Source organism: Diadema antillarum, unplaced genomic scaffold (assembly GCF_040938485.1).
Source record: "Diadema antillarum isolate AM-2024a unplaced genomic scaffold, OU_Dant_1.0 scf00000125, whole genome shotgun sequence".
Classification (NCBI taxonomy): domain Eukaryota; kingdom Metazoa; phylum Echinodermata; class Echinoidea; order Diadematoida; family Diadematidae; genus Diadema; species Diadema antillarum.
Window position 1 is genome coordinate 1,914,551 of NW_027271014.1, and position 13,388 is coordinate 1,927,938.

A 13,388-nucleotide genomic window follows, 5' to 3' on the forward strand; every position below is an offset into this window, starting at 1 on the left:
AGTTGACATTGGTCATGATACATGTAGAATGTGTTAATAGAGCACTCTTTATTTCAGTTTAATCTTATAATTCCTTCATTAGCTCACCTGAGCCGAAGGCTTAAGTGAGCTATTGCAATCACCCTTCGGCCGGCATCCGTCGTGCGTCGTGCATAAACCTTGAGAACCCCTTGACCGATCTTCATCAAACTTGGCAGGTAGCATCCCTAGGGGGATAGGATCTCAATTTGTTCAAGTGGGCACGATACCCCACTTGGGGGCCCCCAGAGGGGCCCAACCGCCCCCCCCCCCAAAGTAAGGAATCTCCTTTTCTAGAACCAGAAGTGATAGCGCTACGTTAATACTATGAATTAGTACATTGATGACTGTAGTTTCAAGTTTGTTCATGGCGGAATCAGGGGTACCCCCCTTGGGACCCAGGGGAGGGGGTGGGGAGGGGTCCTTATGGGGCCCCAATCGTACATTTTCATCTTTTTCTTGAAAATGCCATTATGAATTTTCACCCAGGGAGTCCAAACCTCCTGACTCAATAAATATTAAATAATATTTCACTCTAGTTCTAATTAAAAGTGATAGGGCTTTATGTCTTTTTTTTCCAAGCTGCATAATCCAACGTTCTATAAAGTACAGTGTACTCGGCAGGTATTTTTACCAGTGTGATTGAATATGTAAATGACACCATGCCCCCATTCTCAAAGCTACCCCCATTATAAGTTTCCAGTGTTCTCAGGTAAGAGTCTGCAAGAATGCATGGCAAGTGAACTTGCGATACTCAGGTGAGCGCGTGACCCCCGGGTCTCTTGTTGTTGTTGCTATGGAGTTTGGCATCCTGTTTTCTTGTCCCATGCATGCACAGAATACAGGTTGGTAAGATTAAGCGCTTGAATAGATCCCATACCTCAGAGCCTCTTTTCTCAGTACACCCTTTTCGAGAGTGAGTGCTTTCTTTCCAATACTTAGGTAGGTAAGGAGAGTCCATTTAAATTGAGTTACCATACATCATTTTAAAGTTCAAAGTCTGCTCTTACAGGAACTGGTCTTAACTAAAAATTCATGTCTGACGACTTTGTGTTGGTTTTGTGATTCGGGGTCACAAATAGTCAATGAACTTACATTGAAAAACGCTATAATCACAAACTGTGATATGTTAGCAAGTCATTGTTGTTGCATAATGTTTTCAAGATATCTTGATGGAGTCAACAAGTAAAGTAGCCTTGAGAAATTCCAACAGGGATTTTCAAGTGTTGCTTGAATATTTGTGACCCGCTACAACAAAATGATCCTAAAGTCGGGAGAGGTCGATTATTTGAAAATTGCATGGTATAATCCCCAAACTTTCTGCTTTAAATTGATATATAACACATTTTATAAAAATAATCGGCTGCGGAGATATCGATGTTTAAAAGAGAGCATGTCGACACGTCTGGAAAATCACTGTTTCGAGAAAAGCGCCCTAAAAATCTTCCTTTCGACGCAATCGCGATCAAGGGACACGCAAGTCAGTTTTCACCTCTGGACAATAGAAGGTAAGCCCTAGGAACCCCCGAAGAGTTCATTCAAACACATCAGCGTCGGCGGTCTCCTCACCAACCAATCAGTGACCAGGATGTGAGAAGCGGCTGAGCATAGCGCACCCCGCCCGCACGCACCAGTCGACTGGGCAGTGTGCGAGCTTCACGCTTCGGTTAGCAGCAAGCAGCAAACTGACCAATGAGATCACTCTGGTCGTTGTTAGGGGCGGAACCCATCTGTGGCGCTCAATCCAAATTTTCGAACCAGTTTCTGCTTCGTTGAAACGCCAAAAAACATGGCTCAGAAAAACGCAATTTTTTGGTCTTTCCTTTTACCATTTTGCTTCAAAATTTCGACAGATGATAGAAGACATGTTAGACTCCAATAATATATCAAAATCAGAATATCGTAAGTTTTGACCAATTTTAATGCTCTGACTTCAAACTCGATTTCAACGGCTTCGACCGTGCGCGACTTTAGGACATTTTTGTTGTAGCGGGTCACATTTATGCCACATTAATATAAAAACGCGGTTTGACTGTCAATATAATTTTTAATTTTCATATTGAGACATTGAAAACCTGATTAATGGATGCCTTGAACAAGTCTGTGAACACAAGGGCTGCAAGCTGGAGAAAACCAAGGAATGTACAAAGTGTGAGGCTGCTTTGTGTAATTTCCACTCTACCGGAGAAGACCCCTGCAGCAAGCATACACTGCAGTTGGTGAGAAAATATGTCATCTCTTTTGTTGATCAGTTTATTCTTTCTAACCTTGAAAAGTCATTGATATCCTTTTTCCATCTAGAAATCACTGGGAATAAGTTACCTTCTCAAAATTGCTTAGCAATTTTAGTCACTGGGTAAATTCAGAACAAAATAGTACATAATCCTCTGTACATAATATTGCTACGCAGATGAAATTTTGAATAACAGTCATGTCCAAACTGCATAGCTAATTGTTATGTGATACCTGGAAAATTATGCCCTGAATCATGTACTACTTATTACTCCATGCTTTTTAACAATGATTATATCTCGAGAAATGCAGTAAGTGGAATGGAAGTACACTGTAACTTTAGAGGTTATTTTTATTGTAACGATGATTTCTTTACTAAGTTATTTATCTTTCCTTACAAGAGAGCCGCCTTGTGTTTGTCAATGTGCGTTGGTATGTGTTCATGTATGTCTGTCTTTTTTTTTAATCTTTTATTACCGCTTAGGGAAATTGTTGTTGTTGCTTTTGCTACTATATGTCTTTTTTCTGTACAAGGGGACTGAATCCTACAAGCTCTCTTTTTAGCCGTCCCCTCCATTTCCAGCAATATTGTTTATGCAATTACCACATTGGCATAAGTTATTTGTTTGTATCTCTGTTGGAAATTTGCCTGTATCTGTTTTACAATGTCATTTCTGTTCATCGCATTGTGGCACTGATTTTCTGACATCTGTGTATATGAATGTTCATTGTACTTTCAATTATTTTGTTTCCTGGAAATGAAATAAATGAACTTGAACTTGAAGTTTGTCTCCAGAGTATGTCTGGAGATATAGATGACAGTTAAATCAAACTATATCTAGGTAAAACATTGCTCTAAATCGTCAAATGTATTTCGAAAGAAGAATTAATAACTTAATAAGTAAATATTTAATTTTTTTCAGATGATATGTTAAAGGCCCTGATACGCAAAGGTGTGTTATTCAATTAGATTATGTTTTAATTTGTGCTGTTTCCAAATGTAGGATGACATTCTTGAAGGGGATTTGGTGAGTGACACCTCAGAAGGCACACCGGAGGACACACCTGAAACTGCTCCCAGGAATCCAGAATGCAACAAAATGCATCCAAAGTGTCATGTAAGATCACATTTTTCAGAAAGGATTAGAGGTGTGGATGTTCCTAAGCTATCTTTTCCAGTGAAAGTCATTTTGTTGGTTCACTATTTATCACATTTCCTTTCTTAAACAGCTTATCTTTTTCAACATTCTTTCAAACAAGAATATTGTAGAAAGTAGGTATAGTTAACCTGGCATACCTTGAAGTAAAAGGCCCGAATTTTCTTTATGCATTTCCTCTTCTATTTGCGTTCGCATACCTCAAGCCAATTTCGTCATTCCAGACTGATTCGGGGTTTGCGAGGTTGACTGTATATTATTAACTAAACCTCGATTTCCTGATAGCACCATCACCAACTCTACCATGAACCAAGTTTGGAAATTTAGAATATCAACACTTACTCAGTTTTCATTATGATCATAATTTATGGTGATAACTTTGCCAAGTGAAAGGAAGTGATCACACAAATGTGTAAGTTATCGAGATCAGTTTTGTTTAAGGTTTTCTTTGTAATAATGTACATGTGCATTATTTGCTAGTGAATTGTATTAGGAATAATAAAAATAGCTTTTGTAATTGTCATGGTAGTCCAGCATCAGAATGACAGTAGTTTTATGCATCAGAAGGTTTGCTGGGTAACATTGGCATTTTGCAACATTTTGGCCCTGGTTAGTTGACCTTAATATAGATATAGAGGAGTTTTAATATTTCAGTTTTTGTCATCTATACGTTGCACCTTTTTTTTTTCCTATCTGCAGACACCAAGAAAAAGGCGCCGCGGAAATGTCGACAACTGGAAACAAAACATTAGGAAAAAGCAGCGCTGTAGTAGCCAGACATACAGGACAAGATCTGGTCAGGAGGTACCTGCCAAAACACTCGGTCCCTCATGTAGTGAAAGATGCTATCTACATTGTAGTGATAGGTTCAGCGAAGAGAAGTACGGAGAGAAATCTTTAAGATGTATTGGAGTACTGGTGATAGGCCACGGCAAAGAGATTTCCTTATCCACCACACTGAAGTCCCAGTAAAGAAAAAAAAATGAGTAAAAACTACAAGGAAAAGAAAGGCAGAAAGAACCAACTAAAAAAGAGAAACAGAAGGAAGTACTTTTTCCCATTGAATGGTCAGAGGGTCCAGGTTTGCTTCCATTTCTTCACCAATACCCTAGCTGTTGGGGAAAAGGTAATAAGAGGTGCTGTCAAAGAGCATCGCCCTCCTGAAAAGAAAATTCCTTGCCGCCACCATAACCTAACTCCAGATGCTACACTAGATGAGATTAGACAGCACATAATGCGTTTTCCTACAGTTGACTCACATTACTGTAGAAAATCGACCAAGCGACAGTACTTGTCTCCTGACCTAAATGTCGCCAAAATGTATGACATGTTCAAAGAAGAATCAAACGCAAAAGTGTCGTTGAAAATCTACAGAAAGGTTTTTAATGAGGAATTCAATCTAGCATTCCACAAACCTAAAAAAGACCAATGTCAAAGGTGTGTTTCATTTGCTAACCTCTCCAAAGAGGAACTGGCTAAGCAGAAAGAACAGCAGGAAATTCACCTGGCAAATAAAGAACATTGCCGTGCAGAAAAAAGTAGTGATAAGGCAAGAGCTATTGAAGAAGACGATTTTGCCAGCTACACAATGGACTTGCAGCAGGTTCTTCCAACTCCGTCTGGAAATGCTTCCTCACTCTACTACAAGAGGAAGCTTTCATCATATAACTTCACATTGTATGATCAGGGAACTGGCAAAGGTCACTGCTATTTCTGGACTGAAGCCAATGGCAAACGAGGGTCATGTGAAGTAGGATCCTGCATCATGCATCATTTGCAGAATTTGCCTTCCACAATCCACGAAGTATCGTTGTATTCAGGTTGCTGCGGGGGTCAGAATCGAAACAAAAACCTGACGGCTGCACTAAAGTATTTCACTATGACAAGTCCAAATGTCCATGTAGTAGACCACAAATACTTGGAAAGTGGCCATACGCAGATGGAGGTTGAGAACATGCATTCGATGATTGAGAGATCACAGAAGGGAATTACGATTAACCATCCTGATGAGTGGGTTACCGTGATAAAGTTGGCAAGAAGGAAGAATCCCTACGAAGTAGTTCACATGGGCTACTCAGACTTCTATGATCTGCACAGGATGTCAGCTCTCCTGATGAGAAATCCCAAAAGAGACACTGAGGGTGAGACCATTAACTGGATGAAAATAAAGCACATGCGCTATGAAAAGGGCGAAGCCTACGTAAAGTTCCGCTACAACTTCACAGATGACTTCAGGAAGATGAGAGTCGCAGGATGTCGTCGAACCTTTGCGTATGAGACGCTGAAGCTGGAACAGCTGTACAGTGCACCTCTCCGCATCAGTAAGGCCAAGCATGCGGATCTGCTTGACCTTTGCAGGTGTAATGTAATTCCCAGCTGTCACCATAACTTCTATAAGCAGCTTGCTTGTTTGGAGGCTGATGTGTCTGATGAAGAGGAAGTTACACTTGCCGAAGATTAATTTGTTGTTCAACCAACAGTCTGCATAACAGCAATGGTGATGTTGACAACCAGAAAATTATTGTGCAGACAGTGTGATGAAACAAAATACCAACTCATGTGTGGACTCATTTTGCCCTAATCTGATTTCTGTGACTTCTCACATCTCCATCTGTAAGACATGGTCAGTTCAACCTGGTGAATTGCCTCTCATGTAGGAAGTCGGACAATTCAAAAAACCACTGAGAAATAACATGTTAATTCCAAAAACTTACTTCAGACATTTCCAACATACCGAAATAGCTGATTTGTAGCATAAATCCAAACATTTTTAAGCATTTTGTTCAACACACGCCACACATGGTACATTGTGTTTGATTTTGATTTTGGCTATTTCTTTTTAATGACACTCTGGAGTGAAAAATAAAAATGTGTCCCATTTACTACCTGATTAATCTTATTATTTCTTTAGAATATCTGTGCCAAAAGAAAGTCGTGATATACAGATAAATTGAGAAATTATTGTTTAATTGTATCAATGATTTTTGAAAGTAAGAAACCAAACATGTTTGAAAAGATGCATGAACTTGAAACCAGACCAAACTTGTCATGTCAAAGTGTCTATGAGACACTTGTCTGAAATGTGCATTGGACATTTTCATGTTGTTATGCCAACATATTTTGATGTGTAATCCTCTTGAGCAATTTGAGAAATAATTCTTTATCCAGTTGTTCATAAAATATTGGAAGGCTGAATTCAAGGGGAATAAAGCACAACAGTTGTCTAAGGTCACCTGGTCTTCAAAATGACTGTGTACACCTAACAATACATTTTTTCCCATTATTTTGACTAGACATGACTTTTCATATCGTGTTGTTATACCAACATATTTTGATACGTAACCCTCTTGAATACTTTGAGATATTGTATTTTATCCAATAATATTGTTCATGAAATCTTAGAGGGTTGACTTGAAAGGGAATAAAGCACAAACATCTGTGTGCTAGTACAGGTGATGAATGCAGAAAACTAACAAAATAAGGAAAACAGTGAAAGTTGATTGGGTTTGGACAGTGCCGTATAACCGTAAAGATTTTCGGCTCATGAATTTGGACGCCTGTGATTGGTCAAAACTGGTCACGTGATCTTCAAGGAGCCATGTCATTACCAAAGTGTGCTCATATGCAGTGCCCATTGTTAACTACCCCTTATTTGGCTTGGTTATTTTGTTACGTCTGAGCGTACATGCTTACCATGTAAAGCGTACTGTAATCCATGCGATAACGACATGGCGTCCAATTCAGCAGTTGGCCAGACTCTCTTCATATACTGCACTGGGTTTGGATAATCCAGTTTGACATGTCAGTTTACCTTATGCTTTGAGAAAGGCATGCAGCATCATTTATTAGCTCTGACCTAATCAGAATGATGAGCAAGGGAGAATCATGCAAAGGAAAGCAAAGAGAGGCATGAATAATGTACCAAAGTGATACATGTATATTAATGTACTGGCAAAACTTCCAACAGAAATTTCTCTTTTCTCAAGGAAATCTATTCTCCAGGAACCTTGAACCTTGAACCTTAATAATTTGGTAATCCCTCTTGCAGCTCCAAGAAGCTGTACTAGGATGAACTGCACATGTGTCGTGGGGAGGTGCTACAGTGATGATCTCTACTGACAATAAAAGTGTGCACTGTGCGAGTAAAATCTGAATACATGTACAGCCTTCTTTAAAGGATGAGGGAGTCAGGAGAAGGCTGCCAGGTTGTAATACGGGGGAGAGCAGCTTCTCTCAATGTTGTCAGGGTGGTGGCATGTACAACATGACTAGGTAGGCGGTTCCAGATCAAAATTGTCCTTGGAAAGAATGAGTACTTGATTGCATCAGTGGATGTCTTGGGTATGATGAACTGAAGGTCATGATCCTTTCCTACATGGTAGGTTGCAGGGATAACTGCTGAATGCACTGATAGGCTATCTAGTCCATACTGGGTTTTGGAACCTCCGTTCCAAAGGACAGTTCCAAGGAACAACAGTTCCTTGTCTAAAGTCACACTAGTCTTCAGGATGACTGTGTACACCTTGCCATACATGTTTTTCCAAAGTACATGACGTTTTGCCACAAGGACTCAAAATAATTTTGTCTGTGAATTATTTTGACTACATATGAATTTTCAAACTGAACGCTCCGAAGAATTCTTTACCTCTGGTTGTGGGACTTGCATTTTCACTCACCACTAATCGTGAGTTTGAACGATGTAAACATTGTCAAATTTTAGATCCCATCAAAAGTGTTTATAAAATTTGGTGAGAGCATATTGCCCTGGCTAATGATAGTCATTAGTAATGCTGACATATTGTGTTAGAAGAAAGTGTAACTATATTCTTGGCAGATGTAGGGGGTAATGAGAGAGTGGTGCAGATTTTACCCTTTTATTCCAAAGTTTAACTAACACAATTTTGAAATAAGAATCACTTTTGAAAATGGTAACGTGCGACTGACATGTCACTAACTCAAGAGAGAGAGAGAGAGAGAGAGAGAGAGAGAGAAGTAAAACTGCAATGTTTTCTATGCCTCTGACGTCTCGTGGCTATGGAAACACCATGCTTCCTCCATAGCCCGTACACTAGAGCTGCTTCTGAAAACCATTGAGGCAAGGAATACTTTCTTTCATTTCAGTGACTTATTTGAATGTTACCAGTCGTGTTTCACAAGTTGTACAGCTTACCACCCTTTTGGATTTTATATATCATTTATTTATTGTTTATTACATTACTCTTGCCAAAAATGTGTACCAGGTATGTGTTCTGCATTTTTATCTCTGTCTCCTTAGGCAAACATGTAGAAATAGCAGGTAAAAAGATGTGTCCATCATTGTACACAATATTACGATGTCTGTAATTCAATTGATTTCCAATGCGGATAAATTTCAAGTTCTGTTTTCAAACAGGAGAGTTTGAATCTGAATTTGTTTCAAAGAGTTGATTTTCATGTGCCTGTGTATATTTCAAATGTTGAAGAAAGTGTTTGAGATCACTGTATTATGCACTTTCTGATGGTCCTATTGCAATTTGTTGATACAGTGCAAGTCAATAAATTTGTAATTGGGTGACCAAATAACATTGTCTGTTTTTATAATTCATTAAACTGCATCAAGCAAATGTGAATATTGTTTTTTTTTTTCTGGAACAAGAATGAGTGGGATTATTTTCTATATTCATGAAAGAAGGGATTTTTCTCTTTTTCTTGTCTTTTTTTTTTGCAATTAATGCAAAAGATGGGAAAAATGCTCAATTCTTCAGTCCCTTGAAAACAGTTCATAATTATATTTTCTGAATTCATTCATTTCTTCTTCTTTTTTTTTCCACACGGGTACTTGCTTCAGTTAAAGGCTGTTTTTCCACAAGTCTGTGCATCTAAACAGTTACATAACATGATACAGGAACAGTCAGGAACATAAAAAATGAAATAATATATTTTTGTATACAATAAAAAACACAAATCATCATCGACAAGCAACATCAACAAAATCTTTTGAAAATAGTTCAGTACCGGTGTTGCAACAAACTAACCGACAATTCTGCCTCACCTAGTTAGATCAATAAAAATGAGTACATACTATCAGAATTTCAATGGCATCAGACTGATCTTACGGGTCATGTACAGTATGAAGCTGAAAAACCAATTTTGCACCTTGTATTTACGTGCACATTTATTGTATGTCTGTGTATGAGTGTGTCTGCGGCGTGTTGACGCCTGAAGATACATGTATGTTATTCTTCCTGTCTGATCCAAGTACAGTAAAATCCAATAATCAACTTCGAAATTAATCTCACTGCTCACTAAATTCATGGACTATGTTGTTAGTGGCATGTGAATATCCTGCTCATACTGTACACAATTCCTATGCAAACGCCGCTAACGCGTTTTGCTGCATTAGTGGCATTATACGGTAATTGCAGAGCAACGCTTGTGAACCCGTGGACGGCCGTTAACGCTAAATTCACTACTACTCTTTAAATAAAGCAAATTGATTTGCAGTTTTTAGGGAGGATTTGCAGATGTGTAATGTCTTCACGTTCATTGCATTTTTAAGAATGTATACGAGATAATCTGCAAAATAAATAGAGCCAAACTCGCGAATTTTCTTCAAACGCGATTTTCTCGAGATGTACGTTGGTTCTGCGCGTGCACCGCGTTAACGGCCTTTGCATGGTCACTCGACGAAATGATGTATTACTCAGATCAAATGGACTCTCCTAACCTATCTAAATATTGAAAACAATGAAAGCGTTTCTCGCGCTTCCGTTCCTCTCACATATAGCTTGCATTTCATGTAGTGATTGACTATCAAGAGACCTGTGTTCGTTACTGGAGTTGAGAGTAAGTTTCTGTCACTTTTTTGTATGCAAAAGTCATGCCTTTGCCGTAATGTAGCTCCTGGTCATGTGAAAGAAAAACAATCATAGATTTGTCAAACAATCTATACATCAAAGCAAAGCTTGACATTTTCTTTACAACTTTACTCACTATTTGCCCCAGCTCAACAGAAATGTAAAGAAGTTAAAGAGACTTGAAAAACAGAATGTTTTCTCAAAGCATGAAACCCTTAGTGTCTCAGAATAATGTGGCACAAAGGGGGTTTCCACCATGGCACGTGAAGAGCTAAAAGATGAGACTTTAAGGTTTAAAATAATGTATAACTCAAATCAAATGGACTGTATTAACCTATTTAAATAGTGGAAAGAAAGCACACACAGGAAAAGCGTGAACTGAGAAAAGAGGCTCTGAAATACAGTGTCTATTTTATAGCGTTTTAAACTTATTTTAAACTGAAATTGAGCATGCCTTTTTAACACATTCTGTCCATAATTAACGCCAACTATCAAGGAATTATCCTTTCAAAAGTTATTAGATTTGAAAGTGAAGAGTGTGTACAAGGTTTTAGAAATGAAAATGGGACTCTAAAGACACACCTAATCACACTAGTCTACAAAAGAAACAAAAATCATGTTAAAGATCAAGTGGTTAAAAAAATATTGTCCTATGATCCCCAAAGTTAGCATAATGTAGAAGAATTACCCTTTCAGAAAATATGAAAAAGTCAAGATCGGCTAGGTTGATCCATTTCACCTATTTTCAGTCCTAACACAAAATCAGTGTGTGCGACATTTTGTTTGTTTTGTGATGCACGGTCACATATGTCTTACCGTTCTTACCATTAATTGACTCATATATCTAGCCAGTAAAATCTTCAAATAGCTATGAAGCATACCAACAAATCTACATGAATATTTTTATTTATTTTTTTTTTTTTGAGGAATGAATGATCCATTAATGGTTCGGGTGGCTGTGAAAGACAACAAGTGATAATAAGGATGTGTGGAACGCAAACCTGTCGGTAAATCAGGTAGAGAGAGCAAGCCACCGTTACAAGCAGAGCCCACATAAGCTGCATCTGGTAGGGGAGTTCGACTATGACATCAGAGTCCGACCTCATGAAGTTCACGATCTGCCCCCTAGTAAAAGCAGAGAGCGTGGTTGCGCTTACCGCCAAAGACTTGCGATAGATGACGGAGACGATGGCGGGGTGGACTTTGTACACGAGCATCCTCAGCTGGTGGTAGTAGTGACAATTGAGGGTACCAAAGAGGAATATGGCCAGGGTAAATTTAATGGCATAGTAGTAGCCGTGGTGTTTGGGTTCCGTGCCATTCTCTATAAAGAAGACCAATTCACCGAGCATAAGCGGACCAGTAAATCTCAACACAATTATCCCGACCTTGAAGAACGCTAGGAGACACATCTGAGGACCAAACATCTTCATTATTGCCCAGAGGAGAGAGGGTCTGTCGGTCTGTACTTTGGAGATGGTAGCTTCTGAGTGGTCCCCACCTCCTCTGCTGGCACCCAACTCTTTCGCTGCAAACACGTCTTCAACAAATGCAGATGAACTCTGGGGATACACGGTGGCAAAACGAGCTTCTACATGACTAGGTAAAAGTTGGCGTGGCAGGTGGGAAACATCCTCGGGCCGACACAGCTGAACAGCAGCACCCTTTCGCAGCAGTGGAAAGATCCACCAGAATGTCAGTTTGGACAGTAGACTTGCAGAGTCCTCTCCCGCTCCAAGATCCAGCTTGAGTGTTTCATAGGTGGATGGAAATGGCGCCTGCAACGGCTCCTCTTCGCCTGTAGTCTTGCGCGCACTACCAGATGACCCATCATCAGCTCCACTTTCTCTGTAATTTTGGGTGTGTTTCGGGACGGGGAACAGAGAAATCAGGTAGAGAAAGTGGAAAGCTGTGCAAACAAAGACAAGACCATCTTCACTGACTGATATGGCTCTGCTGTTACTCAACACGTGCAAAAGGATAATGATAAGGCGAGAAAACATTGCCAGCAGTGTCAAGAACAACGCAGCGATGACCGGCTTGTGGGCTCTGACAGAATTGGTGCCGTGGTATCGCAGCTTCCACTCGTACAACGCCAGCAAGAACCAGGCCACGAACGCCAATCCGTCAACCCGGTCCTCCACAGAGGGGAAGTCTGCATCCATCGGAAACTGCCTCAGCAACACGTTGAGCAGTTGGAGCAAGGCGTACAGGCTGGCGATGACAAACCTGATGCGCAGAACGGCAGACTGCTTAACACTGGGACTGTTCGGCTCATTGGTGATCTGGATGACGTAGAAGGCACTGACGATGGCCAGCAAACAGTGACTCGGAAGAAATATCATTAGTTTCCAGTAGCAGTGGCTCTCATAAAAATCGTTCTGCCAGGTGTTGTTGCCTGGAGCTCTTCTACACAATCCGTCCATCGAGTTACCCATCATATTTGCTATGATCTGGAAAACAAGCAAACACACAAATATGGAATTATAATATGCATCATTTTAAGTGATAAGAACAGTACAGAACTCTTCATAAGATTTCAAGGAATTAAAGTTTGAGTCATTACGTAATTTCATTTTGTACATTCATTTTTGAGATCTCTTTATAATGATATATTGCACATATGTGACCCGCGACAACGGTTTCAGGCGAAAATCGCACGAGCAAATTCCCTCCTAGGCGGGGTACAAAGATTTTGACCATTTTTTTTTTTTTTGTCGATTTAGGTTTTTGGAAGAAATCGAATCTTTGATATGTTTTCTACATGTACATCTACACTTAATTTCATAGCATAAGACTAAGTTTTTCCTATCGAAAATGGAATTTTAAGCACCTTATGTTGGATCGCTGCATTCGTCAGTTTCGAGCTTCTTTCGAACGCCGCGCCAATATAGTGGGGCAGATATGTGATAAAAATGCTCACATCCGGCGGAAATTATGAAATTTTGCATATAGGGGTATTTTGAGGCGCTGATTTAAAAAACTGCCGGATCCAAGAGATCTGATCACGGGGTCGGCCGCCATTTTGAATTCCAAAATGGCCGCCGTCAAAGATCCCTATCTTCAGTTCTGAATGACATTAGCCATTGGAATTTGATATATAAAAGCATGAAGATATGATGACTTCAATAACAGACTTATTTGA

The 13,388-nt window shown here is 39.6% G+C and overlaps 1 protein-coding gene across 3 annotated transcripts in view; it reads right to left on the minus strand.

The window, feature by feature from the left end:
• LOC139720257 (ATP-binding cassette sub-family C member 10-like) overlaps nucleotides 1-13,388 on the minus strand; it is a 70,922-nt gene that overhangs the window by 9,553 nt on the left and 47,981 nt on the right. For all 3 annotated transcript variants that reach the window (XM_071631621.1, XM_071631620.1, XM_071631619.1), the window contains exon 2: nucleotides 11,245-12,696. In XM_071631621.1, coding sequence (XP_071487722.1) covers nucleotides 11,245-12,684 — 1,440 coding nt within the window. In that variant the 5' untranslated portion in view covers nucleotides 12,685-12,696. The remainder of the gene's footprint in view (nucleotides 1-11,244; nucleotides 12,697-13,388) is intronic.